At 38.2% G+C, this 22,880-nt stretch overlaps 1 protein-coding gene across 1 annotated transcript in view; it reads left to right on the top strand.

Moving 5' to 3' along the window:
- LOC135477461 (DNA mismatch repair protein Mlh1-like) overlaps positions 1 to 22,880 on the top strand; it is an 82,140-nt gene that overhangs the window by 55,207 nt on the left and 4,053 nt on the right. The window contains 4 exon segments of the mRNA XM_064757577.1: positions 13,686 to 13,850; positions 17,223 to 17,303; positions 17,305 to 17,316; positions 20,148 to 20,246. Of these exon segments, the coding sequence (XP_064613647.1) occupies positions 13,686 to 13,850; positions 17,223 to 17,303; positions 17,305 to 17,316; positions 20,148 to 20,246 (357 nt within the window).

Genomic DNA, 22,880 nt, shown 5'->3' on the forward strand with positions numbered 1-22,880 from the left:
TATTCAAAATCAGATCAAACAAGAAACCGGCATGTTTAAGTGCCTTCATTGGTGATGTCATTTCCAAATAATTCCGAACACTGATGGAAAATATGCATTAAAATAGAGACGTTTAAGTAAGAAAAATAAGACATGCCTCAAAAATGGAAATTCTTTCCTCATTGTTGTGACATTTTATTCATAATTATCCGTAACATCAAAGTCTTCATTTTATAGTACCTTTTCATTTATCTTTTGAAGTGAATGCAGCTTTTAAGCATCAATCAAATAAGCAAAAATTGATTTATGGCTTAATTAATGTGGGGCCATAATTTTATAGGCATTTTCAATGCCATATGGATTTATAATTATCGATTGATTGATTGATGTTTATATTTTGTTGTTGTTGTTTAACTTATGCAATGGGGGCCTGTTTGACGTATAGAGGAAATAAGCAATCTTTATTACCTGTGACTGGTACGCCATTTTTCCAGCAGACGACAAGACTTTGTAAGCGATCCCTAGAGCGCCATTGATCGCTTACATTCACCAAAATCTCATAAATGGTGAGAGCGGGAGATGATCCCGAGGCGCTGATTTTCCGTACAGCTCGGAATCCTATCTCCCATTTTTATCACGGTGCCACATCCTGCACAATTTAGATTTATGATTATGTCAAGAGGTCTTTGGATCCACAGGCCACACGGTTCATGGGTTGTTATAGAATAGTGAATCTCTGGAGACAAGGTGCTGCACCTGTTTATGATTGACGATTCACCAGACTAAAATTTACACCAGGAAGTAGCTAGCTAGATGCATCGATCCTACTTATTGGCAAGCAAATTCTCAAATCTTCCCTACCACTGACAAGGGATTGCCTTAACAGTTTGATTTAATGATGCTGTTCAGTGATGATTTGTCTCCCTTTTTTTTTCCTTCGGTCTTGGAACTTGTGCGTGATGGTATGTATTTTAAAGTTGTAGACCCGGAGGATTTTTTTTAACCTGTAATATTCGAAATGCATGTTTTTTTTGGTTATGTCTTTGCGGCTTTCCACTCCAGTCGTACATGAGAAGGTCTGGCAACAACATGCGGGTGGCGTGCATAAAATGCAAATCTAATCAAGTAAATCCATAAACAGAGTTAAGATCGTGATAAACCTGTCAGGATGAAGAATTATGTAAGTGAGTCATGGACAGAATTTTAGTTAAAATACAGTGAAGTATATAATCATATAATCAGAGAGTTGTAAATGTGTTCTTTTGATGAAGAGAAATACAGATTTTTAGCTCTTTTGTCCAAAGTACAAGCAATGTTTATAATATCGTACCAAACATCATTGTCCATTAAACAGAGAAAGCAATGTTAAGGTAAAAATTAGGGGTGGTATCTTGAAAGGTACTACATGTGTTGAGTTTGGGTTTTGCATTGTACAATCACACTGTTCCATTATTCAAGCCCTGCGTTCAATTAAATGCTGTGAATTACCAAATTCATGACCGTCACATCTCTCTTGTGTACTAGAATCTATGTTAAAGTAAATATTTAGCCTTGCTACCAATTCAAACTTAGTCACGACTGTCACTATAACACATCTGTGGTTTGAACAGTGTGGTTAGGTTAGGTATTCAAATCCAGCTGTAACTTTGGCACACCTGTATTTTGAATAAGGAGGTTGGATGTTCACATCCAGCTATCACTCTGACACGTCTGTGGTTTGAACAGTGAGGTTAGATATTCACATCCAGCTGTCACTCTGACATGTATCTGGTTTGGCAGTGAGGTTAGATATTCACATCCAGCTGTCACTCTGACATGTCACATCCAGCTGTCACTCTGACATGTCACACCCAGCTGTCACTCTGACATGTCACATCCAGCTGTCACTCTGACATGTATCAGGTTTGGCAGTGAGGTTTGGTATTCACATCCAGCTGTAACTCTGACATGTCACACCCAGCTGTCACTCTGACATGTCACATCCAGCTGTCACTCTGACATGTCACACCCAGCTGTCACTCTGACATGTCACATCCAGCTGTCACTCTGACATGTATCAGGTTTGGCAGTGAGGTTAGATATTCACATCCAGCTGTAACTCTGACATGTCACACCCAGCTGTCACTCTGACATGTCACATCCAGCTGTCACTCTGACATGTATCAGGTTTGGGCAGTGAGGCTGGGTATTCACATCCAGCTGACACATCTGTGGTTTGAGCAGATTGGGTATTCACATTTATCTATTATTCTGAATGATCTATGATGGCTGGCTTGGATTTTCTCACTACCACACCTTTCTATTTATGACATTAGAACATAATGAGATCGGGAAATTGCCATAACTAGGCAGTGATGGGGAATCTGTCAGCTAATGAGCTTGTTATATCCTTCCTCTTTAATCAGTTAATATATCCCTAATGAACATAACATGATGTTTTCTTGTGACTTAAAATAAGCATTGTTTTTTTTCTAACTCGGAGTTTGAGGGCTTCAATTATTGCACATCAGATTCATTTGTATCAAAAAAACTGACATGAACTGCCTCTGTTATTGAATGGATTCATGGACATCACCTGTTTAGCATGTCCTTTGTTACAGTGACTGGGAGGTTTCAGGGGAAGAAATTTTTTGCCCGCTTTATGAAGTAAGGAGAGGCATTGTGAGAGAGGGATCAGATGTTGTGAATGACGGTGTCCAGTTTGGTGAAAGTGTTTGGCCAGTCATAGGGTTGGTGTGGCCACCCTTAGTACACAAATAAATTTAGCCCTTCTTTTTGATTTAATAGCAAGATCTTAGCACCTTCTAATTAGAGGATAATGTGTGTCAAGCATTCTACTGTATTTGGGATTAGAGGTCAATATTTGAATGTATGACATGACTAGAACATGATGCAGTTTTACAAACAGCTCAGTCAGGCAAGCTGCCGGTATTCTCCGAATGCCTTGTTAGAAGTCCAACAAACCAGAGAGCTATTTTCCATTCTGCTGTAAAATTAGCAGGTGGGGGGTGCAGGAAAGATGTGAATTAAGCTGTCTTATCAGAGTGGCAAATAACAGGGTTTTGTTATGTGCCCTGAGGATTACCCATGTTAGGTTCCACCAGCTTGCCAAGTGAGGCTAGGACCTTGTGTGTTCTGAGGGGGTTAGGGTATGTAGTGGAACAGCAAAAGGTTGCTTTAATAATGGGCCCAGTGCCGACGTTAGTCTGTGCAAGAAAAAGGCATTTAATACAATCAGAGAAACAGCTAGGAGAAACAAGTCACGGGATCAAACCCTGAGACTGAGGATTTACTGATTCATATTCTGTAACTTTTTGGTAACGGGCACTTTGGGACAATGAAAGGAATGAATACATTGTCCTCGTGGCATGTGTGGCCGTTAAGTCATTGAAGACCAGTTGTGGGAGATTTTAGATTTGTTTATTTATGTATTTGATTGGTGTTTTACGCAGTACTCAAGACTATTTCACTTATACGACGGCGGCCAGCATTATGATGGATGGAAACTGGGCAGATTCCGGGGGAAACCCACGACCATCCGCAGGTTGCTGGCAGACCTTCTCACTTATGGATATTTTAGAACTTGATTAAATTGTCTCAAGTTGGAGGTTGAATTAGCACGGGCATAGCCTTGTGAATTAATCCTCCACTCATAAACCTGACTGCTAATGTGCAAGTGAAAAAGTCTGGAGTATTGTCCACATCAAGTAACAATCAGATAAATAAATGAATGAAAATAATAAAACAGTGGAATGGTAAATTTAGTCCAGAGGAAATGACATTAGTCTTCGAAAAGGAAGGTTTTTTTCTATCAGTGTAAGGAAATCTTGATTTACGGACAAATGTGTAAAGGAACAAAATAATGCAGTATGAAGTATAATATATGTAAACAAAATATTCGGATGTTATGCTTGTAAAATATTAAGCATCTTGAATTAGTGTTACACCAGATTTTAAATTTATAAAGAATGTAGAAAGTTAAGAAGGCATTTCACCAGGGGATCTTTCTCTATTTCTTCAAATATATATATATATATATATATATATATATATATATATATATATATATATATATATGCACAACACACACACATATTTGGGTTTTATGTTGTACTTAACAGTTTTAACCATATGATGACAAGTAGTCATTAAGTAAAATGTGTGTATAGTTGAGCTACTCTTTTTCTTCTAATTTTTGGGACACCTGGTCTGCCCAATTTAGCCAATATATATGTAATTCTAGCAGGGATATTGAGTTTCTTTTTCCTCCCATAGTGTAGACCATCTCATGAACAACATTCTTATAACTTCCAAAAAGTGTAATAATAATGTAACATTCTACTTGTATTTCGGCACTACTAATATCTGTCCCAAAAATTGGAAGAAATAGGTTACAAACATGCAATGTGTATGTGAAATTGAGGCATAATTTCTTTAGAAGTAATCCTAGGTATTTATAGGGAAAAAGAAAACCACAAGTCAAAGTATTTGTGCATATAATAAGGACATTGTTTACAATCTCAAACAAACAAGTATCACAAGTGAGATAAACAATTCTGTGTCTGAAAGTTGTGGGGGCAGCCATTGTGTCAGTAGATTGTCTCTGAATTACTGTTAGGACATTCTCCAGGTATTAATCGTATGGCATGGCTGGGCCCAAATACTCAAAACAGGAAATGAACAATTCTCGCTGTCATCCGAAGATTAACAAATGAGGCAACATGATTGGTCAAAAATAGGACAAGAAACGGCCAGTTAGAACCTTCAACAAAAGATTAACAGTAGAAGCAATATGAACAAAAATAGGACATCAACTGGAACATATGGCCTGCTACACCATTTTTGTAAACATATACATGTAAAAAATCTATGTATGTATACATACATACATACATACATGCATACACACGCATACATACATACATACATGCATACACACACATACATACATACATACATACACACATGCATACACACATGCATCCACGAACACACACATACATACGTACATACATACATGCACACACACATGCATCCACAAACACACGCATACATACATACATGCACACATACATACATACATGCATACATACGCATACATACATACATACATACACACGCAAACATACATACATACATACACATGCATACATACATACATACATACATGCATGCATACACACGCATACATACATACATACATACATACATACATGCATACACACGCATACATACATACATACACACACACACACGGGGCCTCCGTGGCTCAGTCGGTTAGCGCGCTAGCGCAGCGTAATGACTCAGGAGCCTCTCACCAATGCGGTCGCTGTGAGTTCAAGTCCAGCTCATGCTGGCTTCCTCTCCAGCCGTAAGTGGGAAGGTCTGCCAGCAACCTGCAGATGGTCGTGGGTTTCCCCTGGGCTCTGCCCGGTTTCCACCCACCATAATGCTGGCCGCCGTCGTATAAGTGAAATATTCTTGAGTACGGCGTAAAACACCAATCAAAACAAATAAATACATACACACATGCATACACACATGCATCCATGAACATACACATACATACATACATACATGCATACACACATGCATCCACGAACACACGCATACATACATACATACATACATGCATATATGCATACACATATGCATCCACGAACACATGCATACATACATACATACACGCTCGTACACACACGCATACTTACATACATACGTACACAGTGTAGCGTCAACATTTTCCTGGAACTTCACTGTAAATTAAGAGCATGAAATGTTGATCAATCCAGTGAAAGCACTTAATCTCCTAGTGGAATAAATTACCAGCACAAATCAGAAATCTGACTTCTGCACATCTGTTTAAATCAGAATGGAAATTTGAACTTGGTGTTCACTCAGAAGTATACATGGATCGTGCACATATCGTTTTGTTTCATATTTCTTTGAAGATAAAAAAAACAGTCACCTGTCATCTGTGCTATGTAATTCATCGTTATTGTCATCAATATTAAGTGATAGCTACATTGTAATACAGCAAGCTCTGTGGAGCTGTAATCTCGCCAGTATTGTCCTATATTGGTACACCCCTGAATGATAGAGCAAGCTCTGTGGAGCTTTATTCCCGCCAATGTTGTCCTATATTGGTACACCCCTGAATGATAGAGTAAGCTCTGTGGAGCTTTATTCCCGCCACTATTGTCCTATGTCAGTACACCCCTGAATGATAGAGCAAGCTCTGTGGAGCTTTATTCCTGCCACTATTGTTCTATATTGGTACACCCCTGAATGATAGAGCAAGCTCTGTGGAGCTTTATTCCCGCCAATATTTTCCTATATCGATACACCCCTGAATGATAGAGCAAGCTCTGTGGAGCTTTATTCCCGCCAATATTTTCCTATATCGGCAAAACATTCTGCAAAAGGTGCTACGTGACAGCCTGTCAACAGCGATTTTAATATTGACAGTTGCACACAAGATACTTAAGAAATTAAGATAAGAATAAGAAATTCATGATTTGAACTTGAAGTTTTGAAATGATTTGCTAGGTGGGTATGCTGGTCTAAAAGAGACTGCAAAATGCAATTAGGTTTTCTCTTATTGTCACTAAAAAAAAAATATGAAGAAAGACTTTCAGATAAATTTCATGTTAGATTCATTTTTGTTCAAAAGAGTTCTGATTAAGAATTCATGGCTTTTGAAGTGAATTGGACAAAGGACAATGTTTGTTTCATTTTGGAGCCCTCTTCAAAAATGAGTTCAGTAAAAAGCTTTCCTTTGCCTTTCTGCTTTTATCACGAATGCATCTGTTTTGTTACCTGTCAAGATTTTTTTTTTCTTCCATGCAATTTGGATTTCAAAACCAGAGGTAACTTTGTTTTTTGTCAAAGAAATTCCCAATTGGTCAGGAAAAGCAGATATATTAGCACAGCATTTTGGTTGAAGAATACGAATAGATTTCAAGAAATAGGATGAAAAGCTTTCTTTTGAATACTGAAATTGTCAAACTTTATGTGCATGCAGATGTCCAGCAGAGACATTGACAGTGTTTTCTAAAACATTTTTTTTCTCTCACATAAACTGGATCGTTAAACTGAAATTTATCAAATGAATGAGCTATGTGAAATAGTGTAGGAATGAACAAGTCTTTGTGTCTCTCGATCACTGCACCCAGTGTTAGGTACACATGTCCTAATTCTTCACCCTTGTCTGCAGCCAGTATTTGGAAACATTCTGGGAGAACTATGGGGATGTAGAGAAATAATTTGCACAGTTTTATGAAGCCTGTATCATTAATGACACAAACTAATCAGTTTTAGGATCATTTTCATAATAATTGAAAAAAAATACCTTAGTGATTGAAAAGGTGAGGGTTTACAGTATGTACATTTACAATCAAAATTGTAGTCCGATATATACATGTCTTGTTGGCCATGAAATACAGTAATTGCCAGGCTCAGTTATTCTTCATTTGTACATGCATAGCAAATAGTTTTCTGAATGTTACTTTTCTCCTAAATTCAAACATGTACGTATATATTGGGGGGAAAAAAAGCTATATGTATTAAAGTAGAAAACTTGAGAATTTTAAAGAAACCCACACATGCAGGCAGGGGGCCTTCATGGCTCAGTTGGTTAGCGCACTAGCGCAGCGTAATGACCTGGGAGCCTCTCACCAATGTGGTTGCTGTGAGTTCAAGTCCAGCCCATGCTGTCTTCCTCTCCGGTTGTAAGTGAGAAGATATGCCAGCAACCTGTGAATAGCTGTGGGTTTCCCCCGTGCTCTGCCCGGTTTCCACCCACCATAATGCTGGCCGCTGTCGTATAAGTCAAATATTCTTGAGTACGGCGTAAAATACCAATCAAATAAATAAATGAAATACACATGCAGGTTTATGTTAACCATCATGATAATCATTCAATTTTAGGATCATCTCATTGAAGCTAGATTGTAATTTGGAAATATTTAAAATGTTTTTGCCCCAAAAATATATTTTTGATTTTGATTATTTCAATTATTTGCCACATACTGACCATTTCTTATACTGAAGTTTATTATTTCTGTATACATGTATATCATTGATAAATTTCATTTATTTCAAAGTTGTGCATTGTAGGAGTTATTTTTATGCAATTCAGTCCATAAACATATTTTGATTTACCTGTCATACACTCTTGTATTTATGTATTTTGTTATTGCTTATGGGTGGGAGGCGTCGGGGGGAGACAGAGTGCCAAACATAAACCACCAATTGGCAATTTACTGACAAACTTTTCCAAATGAGATCTACACATTGATCTATTTACATTGTATTGGTGGGAGAAAAATGGTTTTCAGCAAATCTTAGGCTGCGCAAATGGCCACACCAGCATCTTTGATTGCTTATTGTCACCAAGGTCCCACAAGCAATGAGAGCGAGATGGAGAATCTACAGAATTCTGGTTTGCCAAATGCCAGGTTTGAACCCATGCCTTGTGTTTTCTAGCATGTGAAAAGGAAGCGTTTCTGATTATTGGACCATGACCCTCTCTTTGGTCATATATGAAACAAGTGTTTGTCAGCCTTCTGAGTAATGATTTTATTAATAGTTCCAAATGTATCCTTGATATTAAGGCCATGGTTATACAGATTAAATCTTGCTCCAAATACAGTGAAGTGCAGCTAATTTGCTTTAAAACCACATATTACATTACTCAATATAATTCTGATATCTTTTTTTTTTTTTTTTTTTTTCTGTTGTGTCATCAAAGTGTTTCAGCTTTCGGAAAAGGAAGAAGTGATTAAAATAAGTGTGTTAATATTTTTTATTAGTATTTTTAAAAATAGTTGAATTGCCTCTGTGTAATTCCACGTCTTATTTCATGTGGCCTGCATTTTGTTATACATTCAAGGATTTTGCTAAATTATAATTCTGTTATAATCTCATAAAGATTTAGGGTTTGTGATGTCAATTTACCCTGAAGAATATGTGAAAAGTTCACTCTGTACTCGAAGCTTATTAACGCCTGAAGTTCTGTGTTGGAGTCCACTATCACTCTACGCAAGCGCATGCGCCTAGCAACTGCCACGCTGCCCAGGAATGTGCCCAGAGAGATTAATCATGCCTTTGTGCAGCCAGAATCAAACTGTAGGGTGATAAATCATGAGGGATTTTTATCTGATCTTACTAGACAGTTCATTTACTATTTTTACCATTTAACAATGATATGAAAAACAAATCAGAATTGATGTGGTGGAAATAATGGTGGAAAGTTCCATTTAATTAAGCCCCATCAGTAATATGTTGTCAGTGATTGTAGACATGCACTCTTATACCCATGTAGTTAATTTGTGAATGTTGGTAGGCCCCTTGATACTAGAGTAGTTAAACTGTGAATGTTGGTAAGCCCCTTGATACTAGAGTACTTAAACTGTGATTGTTGGTAGGACCTTCGATACTAGAGTAGTTAGACTGTGAATGTTGGTAAGCCCCTTGATACTAGAGTAGTTAGACTGTGAATGTTGGTAGGCCCCTTGATACTAGAGTAGTTAGACTGTGAATGTTGGTAGGCCCTTTGATACTAGAGTAGTTAGACTGTGAATGTTGGTAGGCCCCTTGATACTAGAGTAGTTAAACTGTGAATGTTGGTAGGCCCCTTGATACTAGAGTAGTTAGACTGTGAATGTTGGTAGGCCCTGTGATACTAGAGTAGTTAAACTGTGAATGTTGGTAGGCCCTGTGATACTAGAGTAGTTAAACTGTGAATGTTGGTAGGCCCTTTGATACTAGAGTAGTTAGACTGTGAATGTTGGTAGGCCCTGTGATACTAGAGTAGTTAAACTGTGAATGTTGGTAGGCCCTTTGATTTTAGAGTAGTTAGACTGTGAATGTTGGTAGGCCCTGTGATACTAGAGTAGTTAGACTGTGAATGTTGGTAGGCCCTGTGATACTAGAGTAGTTAAACTGTGAATGTTGGTAGGCCCTTTGATACTAGAGTAGTTAGACTGTGAATGTTGGTAGGCCCTTCGATACTAGAGTAGTTAGACTGTGAATGTTGGTAGGCCCTGTGATACTAGAGTAGTTAAACTGTGAATGTTGGTAGGCCCTTTGATACTAGAGTAGTTAGACTGTGAATGTTGGTAGGCCCTGTGATACTAGAGTAGTTAGACTGTGAATGTTGGTAGGCCCTGTGATACTAGAGTAGTTAAACTGTGAATGTTGGTAGGCCCTTTGATACTAGAGTAGTTAGACTGTGAATGTTGGTAGGCCCTTTGATACTAGAGTAGTTAGACTGTGGATGTTGGTAGGCCCTTTGATACTAGAGTAGTTAGACTGTGAATGTTGGTAGGCCCTTTGATACTAGATTAGTTAAATTGTGAATGTTGGCAGGCCTTTGATACTAGAGTAGTTAGACTGTGAATGTTGGTAGGCCCCTTGATACTAGAGTAGTAAGACTGTGAATGTTCGTAGGCCCGTTGATACTAGAGTAGTTAAACTGTGAATGTTGGTAGGTCCTTTGATACTAGAGTAGATAAACTGTGAATGTTGGTAGGCCCTTTGATACTAGAGTAGTTAGACTGTAAATGTTGGTAGGCCCCATGATACTAGAGTAGATAAACTGTGAATGTTGGTAGGCCCTTGGATACTAGAGTAGTTAGACTGTGAATGTTGGTAGGCCCCTTAAGACTAGAGTAGTTAAACTGTGAATGTTGATAGGCCCTTGATACTAGAGTACTTAAACTGTGATTGTTGGTAGGCCCCTTGATACTAGAGTAGTTAAACTGTGAATGTTGGTAAACCCCTTGATACTAGAGTAGTTAAACTGTGAATGTTGGTAGGCCCTTTGATACTAGAGTAGTTAGACTGTGAATGTTGGTAAGCCCCTTGATACTAGAGTAGTTAAACTGTGAATGTTGGTAGGCCCCTTGATACTAGAGTAGTTAGACTGTGAATGTTGGTAGGCCCTTTGATACTAGAGTAGTTAGACTGTGAATGTTGGTAGGCCCTTTGATACTAGAGTAGTTAAACTGTGAATGTTGGTAGGCCCCTTGATACTAGAGTAGTTAAACTGTGAATGTTGGTAAGCCCCTTGATACTAGAGTAGTTAGACTGTGAATGTTGGTAGGCCCCTTGATACTAGAGTAGTTAGACTGTGAATGTTGGTAGGCCCCTTGATACTAGAGTAGTTAAACTGTGAATGTTGGTAGGCCCTTTGATACTAGAGTAGTTAGACTGTGAATGTTGGTAGGCCCCTTGATACTAGAGTAGTTAAACTGTGAATGGTGGTAGGCCCCTTGATACTAGAGTAGTTAAACTGTGAATGTTGGTAAGCCCCTTGATACTAGAGTAGTTAGACTGTGAATGAGTCATTGGGCTATATTATCCTAGGTTTGCTTATCAATAGAGACACTAGACCATGGTGACTTGTGGTTAGAGGTGCTTTTCTCTCAGTGACTAGAACATTGTGTAGACTCTCTTTGTTTTCAGTGTGTGTAGGGCCTTTGTCACAAACAGGCCTTTGTGTGTGTGTGCCTGTTTGCGCAGTTTGTTGAAGACCTCATGTCTTCCACTAATATTTATGCATGAGGGAAAGTTGACTTCGAACTTGCCAAAGATCCCTGCATGGTAATCCAGGCTTCCCCCTTCCATAAAACTCAACCATTGTGCAGGGGAAATACAAATAAATAAGTACTTTTTATAAGGTCACCCACTATGCAAGTAGAATTAACCTTTTACTTCTTCGGCTAAAGCCATAAAAAAAAGTCTGCTAAGGTCGTTACCCTTATGTAGGAGATCTAGCTTAAGCTCTCAGCGGCTTTAATGTAGGGCTTATTTTTCAGAGAATTTCCCAAGAATCCCAGCGGATTGCGGTGACTTCGTCTCACCGGAATCCATACGGGTGCTCAATTTTAGAGTCCTATATTTTGAAGTTTGTCTTCAATTTCCTTTTCTGAAATTAAATTTTAGGTGACATGTAAGTTGTCAGAGAGGAATACTTGATTCTGTAAAGGCCTAGATATTACTATATACACGTAATCATTATTTACCCTTACATTCACAGAGAGATTTTCATTTTCTGCTCCAGCTTAAATGTATTAAAATAAAACAATGACTACTCTTATGCGTTCCTGTTTAGGGAAGAAGTTATTTATTTATTTATTTATTTATTGCCACTTTATGGGGATCTATAACTTAATTTACAGGACTATTTTGGAAATTGGATTCTTATTGAAAAACTGGGTAGTCAATATTGTGGTAAAGTTTGTCCAGTATCTGGCTACATGTACTTTTTATATTGTAATTCTTCAAACTTTTCACAAGTTTGCAAGATATTTATTCAAGAGGGTATTGTTCTCTGTAGACTGATACAATTATGCTTTTTATGAAGCTCTGAAATTGGCCAAGCCAACAAATGTAATTTGTTTGTCTCCAAAATCAGATAACATAAGTGAATTTTAAAATCACACTGAAAGTTTATCTTTCATTTGTGAAAATATTGAGATATTAGGGTAGTGACATGTCCAGTGGTTTCCTCTTTTCCTTTTTTGCTCTGTTTGCCAATGACATTTGAAGTTTCAGCCCCATTGTAGCAGTAGGATATAGTATACAGTGACTACAGTTTTCTTTATTGTTCCATTTGTGGGTAATATGTTGTCATGCCACTATGTTGGACCAGCCCCAATGGCTCAGTTGGTAGAGCTTCCGTTTCAGGGGTAGTAGATCCAGGTTCAATCCTGGGTCAAGTCACACCTAAGACCTTAAAAGATGTTGTAGCTTCCTCACTTGGCATTTAGCATTTAAGGGAAGTGCAACGACTGATGGACCCGTATCAGTATAATGGCTCGGGCAGGGCAGCTTACTTGCCTTTGGTAAGTCATCTTAGCGAAGCAGCACTGCATAAAAGAGCGATGAAAATCTGTCCTGCGACAAAAGGACACATTACATGCACCCTAAAGACTCTCTTTGTCGTCATATGACTGAAAATTTTTGTCAAATACGACTTTAAACCCCAAACACTTACTCACTCATACCGCCATGTGTGCAGTGTCACAAATTACCATGTGAAATGGGTAAGAAAACATTTATTGATCAGACCAGTACATAATCCTCAGAATGCGATATTGTACACGTACGCGTGAAATACGGTGAAGTTTCACAGGCATTTAAATCACTAGTGAAATATTAAATAATTAAATAATAAATAAATCTTGACCTAAACTTACATCAGCGTCAACAGAGTGACCCGGCCTTGGACAGGGAGTTTGTAGATTTGACTGCTGTCATTTTCTCAGTATCGAATGACCACAGTGCTTTTGGATCTATTCATTATAGTCAGTAACACTGCATTTCAGATGCAGTGCAGCCTTCCACCAGTATGATGTGCTTATTTGCGTGTGAAACATAAGTTTGTCAGGAACTTACCATAAGCTGGTGCATGATTTACTCCGGGATCTGGTTTCCTTCACCTACAAATATAGCAGGTCTGAGAGTAACCTGCGGATGGTCATGGGTTTCCTGCAGGCTCTGCCAGGTTTCCTCCTACAGGGCATGCCATTGTATAAGTGAAATATTCTTGAGTGTGGAGTAAAACGCCAATGAATTAAAATTAAAAAAAAAATGTCATTGTACAAGGGAAAATTTTGGAGTGTCACTGTAAACTACAGTCAGATAAATAAAATTCCATTAGGTTTAAGTAAACATTTTTTGTTTTATCTCGTTTGAAGGAACCTGCTCCGATATACGAGTTGTCAATGCTGGCGTTGGACTGTGAAGAGAGTGGCTGGGTGGAGACTGACGGGCCCAAGGAGGAGTTATCACAGTACATCGTGGACTTTCTCAAGTCCAAAGCCGAGATGCTGCAGGATTATTTCTCATTAGAAGTGGATGAGGTAAATCTTTAGATTTAAAGTGCCGTGAATAGTTATTGAAAAAGTAGCAAATCACTATCACTTTTCTGTTATTTTTTGTCTATTGCAAAACTTTGACAACACAATGATAGCTTAAATTATGTACCTTCTTCCTATTAGAAATTGTTTATTTTTTAATGATTCATGTTTTATGCAGTTGTTTCAAGAATATTTCACTTATATGATGGTGGTCAGCATTATGGTGGGATGAAATCAGGCAGAACCTGGAGGAATCCCATGACCATGCACAGGTTGCTGGCAGACCTTCCCACTTACAGCCGGAGAGAAAGACCAGGTGCATTAGAAATTGTGGATGGTCTTGGGTTCCCCCCAGGCTCTGACTGTTTTCATTACACAATGTAATATTGGCTACTACTATATAGCATAAAACAGCCTCATCAAACAAATATTAAAAATGTTTGTTGTGTTCATTATGGTGATTTTGTGTAAATTGTATAGTCCCACAAACGGTTCAAAGTGCTCTCAACAACTTATAAATGTACACAAACCAGCATGTTTTTATGAGTTATTTTAATGACGTATGTAAGCCACATATGTGAAAATCTCCAGTATGTTATGTCATACAATATCACCCTTTCATCCAAATACACTTACATGTATAGTAAGGTGCAGAAGCAATCCACAATCCAGTCTTGCTTGTTTAAGTGCAAGCCTGATTAAATATAAAGCTTTTGAAATGTGTAATCTTAAAGACAAAGAAGAGAACAAGATTTAAAGAAATGTATCGTCTTCACGCTGTAATGGCATTTATATGGAAATTGGCAAAATAATGTAAAGCCTTATGAAATTCATGTGTACAGTTTTATTGCTTGCCAACACTAGCGTACAAAATACATGTATTTAGTGAATATAATGAAGTCCGATTATTCAGAATGTACATGTATGTCGTACATTATGAATAATTATTGTGAATAACAGATGGTACCATATATTTTTTAAATAAAAGTCCTTTGATCCAAAGGGAAACTTTAAAAGCTCAAACTTTTAGAATGCTAGATCCACTGATTAGTTTGAGGTAAGAGGAATAAGGATGAGTCCAAGGAAAGTAAGGCTTTCATTGTGATAAAAACAAAAAGAGAAGAAAACCAGGAAAAAAAGAAAGGTAGAAGGAGAGCAAGGGCTACCTGAGCAAAAGTCAGTTTCTTCCTTGTTTTCGTGGGGCGATTCAGACTGATGTTCTTTGTTTTTTTCATTGTTTCTTTCATTGTTTGGCTGCTTTTGGCTTTTTAGCTGCCTATAAAGTGATTGTTATCCGTTTGAGCCCTGTATTTTCTGACAGTGGCATAAAGGTATGTCAAAAATATAAATCTACCACAATGAAAGCCTTGACTTTCTTCAGAGTACCTTTCTTCTCTAGTGCCTCTTTTATCACCATAACTTTTTCCACTACTTGCTGTACATACAATGCCTTATCAGACATGTCAGGGCTGGGAGGTCAGACTGGAATAAAAATGCCACAGTATGATAAATTGTTACGAAAATTTATAGTTACCCTGGACACCAGTTGGACATTGGTATTTAGACAGTAATATTAGCTCTGTAATTTTTTTTGTCCTAGCTGTATGTATGGCTCAATTGTAGTGCCACTAACAGCAAATAATAATTAGAACAGTAGAACCATGTGCGTTACAATGGTCAGATGCCTTTAATAGTTACCAGATCAAAGTGCTGGGCACTGACCCCTTTTAAGGTGAAATGGATAATAGCCGAGTGCTGAGGCTTGGTCAGGAGAGATTGCAGCAATTCAGGAGATTGACCATTGTAAAATTTACTCCAGTAATTGACATTATTAAGGATAATCTGGATTTTGTTCCTGTGACTTGAGGAATTGTCTCCTGGAAGCTATGTCTGCCCCCCTCAGCCTCATTATTAAGGGGTGCGAGGGTTGAACCTGCACCTCGTGGATGTTGAACTGTTATTGAAAGACATGTTTACCCACATAATTCTTCTCATGCAATCTTGACAACCTGTTTCAATTTTGTACATTTTTTTTTCCCATTCTTTTTTATTTTCTTCATTTTATAGATTTTAACATGCTTTAATATTTACATGTGCCAGAACAAGGGGTATATAAGTATTTATAAAACCACAGGCCAGATCTTAGTTTGTTTTAAACCATCCTGAAAATTACTGTTGATTCAGAATATTCGACCAACCATTGGTCAATGAGACCATGTGTTAATTAAAATACATTTTCCATGTATTCATTAATGAATTTTATGTATCCAGAGTTGTCTTGTTGGTTTCATGGCGAGATACTTTAGAGTTTTTTGACAGTTCTGTACATGTACTTGGATGTTGTAGCTCTAGTGAATTTCCATCTGATTAAGTTTTTAGCCTTTCCCTACATCCTGTAAAGTTTTCTCCCACGTAAACATAGAAGTGACTTACTGTAAATCTTCAACTTTTTACATCACCAATGCATTTTTGTCAGTGGTATTTATGCAGGCATTTATTATGGAAACAATGCTAAAAAATGATTTGTTTGTGTCACTTTAAAGATGCAAACTTCATAAAATTGTGCAAATTAATCCGCTGCACTCCACAGTTCCTTCAGAATGTTTTCAATGTATTCATTGCAGAGGAGGTTGAAAAGGCTGAAGACTTCCGGTAAAATGTCCTGGGCATGTCACTTAAAAGCCTCTAAAGCATGTGCCCTCTAACAGGCTAAGATTGTACTGAATGTGTGAGCTAGGCTCCATATCAAGTTTTCATGATGAGGAGACCTCCCCCCCCTCCACCCCCGATACCCAAGCACCCTCCAAAACTTCCACCTCCCATTCTAACCATGTTGCACCATCTTGCCCAGCCTATAACATTGATACCCTCCCCAAAATTGAAAATATTGAAAACTGGGTATTCTTTAACTCAGGCCATACAATCCACTCAAAAGAGTATGTAAATAAAAGTCGTAAATGGTGAAAAAAATATTGTATGCCCATCGCACGTTTCCGTAACACCTTTGTACATTCATGCTCTGTTTCCGGGACCAGTAGATCCAGGATCAATCCTTGATCGAGTCACACCTAAGACTTAAAAGAAGAAGTTGTAATTTCCTCGCTTGGCGTTCAGCATGAAGGGGATAGTGCAACGACTGGTTGACCCGTATCAGTATAATGGCTCAGGCGGGGCGGCTTACTTGCTTTCGGTAAGCCGTCTCAGTGAAGCAGCACTAAATAAAAGAGCGGTGGAAATCCGTCCTGCAACAAAGGAGGCACATTACACGTACATGCACCCTAATGATTCCTTCGTCGTCATATGACTGAAAAATTGTTGAGTCCGACGTTAAACCCCAAGCACTCACTCACCTCACTCACTCATGCTCTGTTTCAGCTGGGGAATCTATGCACCCTGCCATTGTTGTTGGACAACTACGTGCCAGCTCTAGAGGGTCTACCAATGTATGTGCTGAGGGCTAGCCACTGAGGTAATAAACTAGACTATCAGAATTCAGGAATGTGTGGCGGCTCTTACCCTGGGTTAGTTTACATGTATGTATAACGCATTGTATTCAATGAAAGTATCCCTCAACCTTTTCATGCAGGCTCAGATCATACCTGTAACCAAAGACTTTAAAAATGGTACTTGTTGCTGCCTCACTTGGGGATTAGAACTGAGAGTTAGAGCAAGGAAACATGACTGGTTGGTGTGGTGTCAGGATATTGTGACTTGGTGGGGTGTCATATCTGGTGTCTTTGGCATGATACTTCAGTGATGGAAGTACATTGGCGGCATGGACTCACCCTGCCACAAGAAAACACAACCTGGCCGTCATATGGCTGAAAAATTGATAGGTATGATGTTAAAGGCTACACATTCATTCATTCACTCTTGAAACTTCTTAATTTGATTGTGATTTGGAGGCAAAACTACATTGATTTGGTTGGCCATTTCAGAGCAATTGCAGTGTTAGTGCCTCAGAATATGCTTAAATATTATCACCTTTTAAACATGCGGATAAAGAAGGCAGAAGGCAAAAACATAGGCAACCACGTAGCAATTTAGAATTTTTCTGACACACAAAGTAATTGTCAACATGCATGGTTTATTTTTGCAAAACAGTTAAGATAATATTGAAATAGTAACTCAGGTGGCAAAATTAAAAAGTAAGATATTAACTCAACATCAAAGGGAGAAACTCAGTTTTTCCTCAGTGAAGTTGTTTTGTCAAAGAAAAAAAGTTTCGTCAAGAATTTGCTTGTGACAGAGCTAATATCCTGGCAAGCTTTGCATTGGCATTTCCCACGCCATACATATTCTATAGAGAAGCTGAATTAGTGCTGATTGGCTTGTAGGGACATCTGGAAACTTTTGTTCTTGAAATATTAAAATTTGTGCTTTATTTTGTCGTTTTTCTAGAAAACTACTGATCGCAGCTGTTTGAAATTTGGCAGCCAAATTCTCTCAGATATTATCTTTAGGAGTTTTGAACTTTGATCTTCTGAGTCACTTATTTTGACAGCCATATTGGATTTCTTTGCAAAGAACCAATGGACGAATCCTTCTGAGCTTTGATATACCAGTTACATAATGTCTGGAAAAGGCAAAAAATCTTCAAAAAATTTTAGCTCACCTTGAAAAGTTGTTGAAATTTCATATAAGTTTGATGGTTTCTTTGCAGGTGATTCTTAGTCTGCTTTTGTTTTTTGTGTATCTTTGTAACTTTTTGAGATATAGTTTAAAAATTAAATTCACCTTTGGAGTTACTTAATTTTAATTTCCTTTAAATTTCAAATGGCCTGTAATTTGTAATTTATACCAAACTGTAGCCCAAGGTATGCACTCTGATATTTGAACATATTTGAGGTTCCATTAAAAGTTTTGTTACCAGAGGAGAAATCCTTCTATTTCAGAAATATAAATTGAAGCCATCCATTTTACTTAGAGTGAGAAAAATAACTGGACAATTGCATGTTCTTGAACTGTCTGGTTAACTGTTCATGATTTGCCAAAATGCACTGTATAATTTAATATAAACTGCCAACCATAGCTGTGTTGTAGAACGACTGTTACAAACATTGTCATTTTCGTAAACTGCGCTTCACTGAAGCAGAAGCCGGGAAACTGCCAGCAGTCTTTGTTTTGATTGTTGTTTACAGCCATCCGGATCTGATATTAGATCACTTATATAACTGTGATCAGATTTTGTATTGGAGAAAACTATAGTGAACATTTGACAAGTTATTGACGAACCTTACTTCCTATGTGGATGACATGTGCCAAGTGTTATGATTGTGGATGGTAAGTGGCATCCTGGGAACTTCATGTAAGACCACACAAGAGGGTGCAACCTACATCCTCATGCCTCCAGTAAGCCTGGAAAGATACTTTAAATGAGGGGAAAACTGCATGAGGAACATCCCTGCACATGTTCTGGATCGTAAGGTGGTTCATAAATCAACAAACATGAACAGTGACACTCAGTGTGCAACTGCCTGAAGTATGCCTGAGGGGTTTATGCTCACTGCACGAAGGTTTTCAAGAAGATTTCAATGTATGCGTCGAAAAGGACGTTCATTTACCAACTGTCAAGCAAAATAGCAACCCGGCTGAATTATCACAAGGCCAGATGTTTTGTGAATTGAGGCTGGCCACAAATTTTTATCGCAAATTTTTTCTTTGAGTGTGTATATATGTGTGTGTGTGTGTGTGTGTGTGTGTGTATGTATATATATATATATATATATATATATATATATATGTATGTATGTATGTATGTATGTATGTATGTATATGTGTGTGTGTGTGTGTATATATATATATATGTATGTGTATATATATGTATGTATGTATATATATATATATATATATATATATATATATATATATATATATATATATACTCAAACATGAATATTGAAACCGTATGAAAAGTTAAATTACTATGGCATCAGTTCTTTGTTTGAAACGTAATGATTTGCTGATTCACTTGAGTGAAACTTCGTTGGTATAAAATTCCCCTTCTGGAGTCTGCATTAGGCCAGGAATGAGCTCAAGCGTGTTAGGTGCACATTAAATGTCTCGCATATACGAACCTGAATGTATTAAAAAGTGATAGATAACTTTTATGTATTTTTTTATTTGGAGCCTGAGAGTATAGGCCAGGGTTTCCATTTTTATGATCACAGTTAGTGGAATTCAGTCTGTCTTTGAACTGTCTTTTTATGTACCTTAGAGTTTTGTAAAGCTTCTACTATCTCAACCACAAAATGTCTTTCTTTGGAGTCTGAATGACTGTGATCAGTATATTGCTTTCAGGTTGACTGGGAGTCGGAGAAGGCGTGTTTTGAGTCTTTCGCTCGGGAAACCAGCGAGTTTTATTGTGTCAAGAAGAGTCTCTTTAGTGCTGCGCATCAGGTACTTCATCATATTTATCCTGCGTGCTCCTTTGTTTTGATTGTCTTTTGTCCTGTGTTTAAGGTGAGTCCAGAGAGAGAGGACGTAAGTGTGATCTACTTCCAGAACGTCTTTACTAACTCAGTAAGGGCTGTTTGTATGCCTCTAGTTGTTATTCACAAAAGACAACGAGCCAAAAAATACGTCCCCAATCAATCTTCTAACTTGCGCTGTATGCTTGTCTCCTTATGATAGACCAGCTCTTTTGTATTCACACATTATGTGTATGTGCGTTTTTTTTTTGTTTTTTCTTTTTTTACAGGAAATAACGCCTTGTATCGTGGGAAAATTTCCTTTGGGCTTTGAAAGTCTCGACACCTTGTTTCAGTTCTTTTAAGATATTTGGTCGTGAAATCGCTTGAGACTGTACCTACGTCCAGTGTATCTTAGATGATCTACGTGATATTTGGTTTAACCATGCTTTTGCAGGCCCTGTGTGACATTGAGCGATCGATGACACACCTGGGGCCGTTTACATTGTTTACTGAGATTCGTTGAAGTTCACTCGTCTTCAGCTAATGTATTGTGCATATTTATGTGCCACGTATGGGAAAGTTTTTGAGTGACTTGCCAAAGTCAATTAGTTTTTCCCACAGACTCCGGTTTCCTTCACCCATAACACTCACTGTCGTGGAATAAGTGAAAAAGTCTTCAGTAGAACATTTAATAAGCCAATAAATACATGAATAACCATGCGGTGATAAAATTTATTATTCTACGGTGACTGTGTACTAGCTGAGTACTTCAAAGATACAACTGTAGACATGGGCATGGTTTGATAGAGAGTACCAATATAACGTGGCGTCGCCTTGTAAAGTCTAACACACATGAACAATATACGTTGCTAGAAATAGGATTTTCAGATCCTGGTCTCAAATGGTCCGGAATTTCGGCTACCCGCAAACGGGGAATATTTATAGCCGGAAGTAGGCTTTTTAGATTCTGGTCTGAAATGATCCGGAATATCCGGCACCCGCACACCGCCATCATATGATTTTTAGATCCCTGTCTGAAATGATCCAGGATATAGGCTAACAGCACACGGGCAACATTTGTTGCTGGAAATAGTGTTTTTAGATCGCGTTCTCAACTGGTCCGGAATATCGGCAACACTTTTCTGAAGATTATTCCGACGTACCACGAACGGCTAGGAATACATGTTGTGGTTACCCAAACATGAGCAAAATTCCGGAGATTTTTTGTTTCCTGGATAACGAAATCCGGTTTTCGAGAACAAATGTCCGTGTGCGCTTGGCATTTAGGAATTGTGTTTTATGGCTTGTGATCCTGGCATGAATACCTGATGGAGTTAACGAGGGTTATACAGCGTACCTGGTCTACCGAGTACCATTCAACGCTTAATTTCCCATTCATCTTTTAAATTTTGCGCTTCCACTACATGTAAAATGTATCATCAGCGAGACGCATTGCATTGATTTTCTACTCGGGTAAAAATACCCATTATTCCACAACCATGGAGTCCTAAACGAACCGCTTTAGAACTCCAGTACAATGACTGGGGGACCTTCTCTTCCCAGCATTTACCATGACTAATTCAAAAACCGACTTACTTCGATTTGCCCCTCTGACGAAGAGGCAATTCCAAACAAACCCTTCAGACTTCTCCCTAAGTTGAATGGAACTCTCACAATCAACCAAAATCAGTGACTTACTGATGGACGAAATTTTAGGAGAAGTACGGTCTAATATACTGGTTTGACTGGATGAGTTCTTGTCTGGATTCACCAAGCGGTAAGATTTGATTTCTGCGGGTAGTCAATAGTATAAATACATTATGGAAGATTGAAATTGCATTTTATGGAGTGACGAACTAGGATTTACCTTTGATTTTTTTACACAGTAACGGAAAGGTTGAAGATTGGAAAGTATCTCATTGATCAGCCTTCTGTTTCCAATTTCACGCTCTGTCTTAGTACCATTCACAATACCAGGGTACTGACGGCGAGACTCATAGTTTTTAAAAGTAATGAGGTCTTTGTCTGCCATCACTGTTGGAAGAAATTTATTCTCTTTATGCAGTCTGGAGTCCCCTGAGACATTGTCGGCACAATAATTCCAGAAGTAGCAGAGCAAGTCTTCGCCATATACGTGCTGAAGCTGCTTCATAAGATGGACCAGAGAGAATTGATTGCTTTACAGGATGTTCTTGTCTGCCCTTTTGTCTCGATTTACTGTGACATTGTCGAAGACAATAACCTTATCCATGTCATATGTCCGAAACTCTGATAATTAATTCTATTTATTTATTTGATTTGTGTTATACGCTATACTCGAGAGTATTTCACTTTCACATTTACCAGGGCAGCCACCATTATGGTTATGGAAGGCGAGGTTATTAGCACGCCATCGAGATGCAAAATGCGGTCGCTGTGAGCTAATGCTGGCTTCCTCTCCGATCCTACGTGGGAAGGTCAGCGACCTGCGGATGATGGAGGGTTATCCCCGGGCTCTGCCTGGATTCCTCGCACTTTAATCCTGGCCGCGGTTGTATAAGTGAAATATTCTTGAGTACGGCGTAAAACGTCAATTAAATAAATATATAAAAAATGATCAGGGTATAGGATTATACAATAA

The sequence above is a fragment of the Liolophura sinensis genome, chromosome 11, assembly GCF_032854445.1.
Source record: "Liolophura sinensis isolate JHLJ2023 chromosome 11, CUHK_Ljap_v2, whole genome shotgun sequence".
NCBI lineage: Eukaryota > Metazoa > Mollusca > Polyplacophora > Chitonida > Chitonidae > Liolophura > Liolophura sinensis.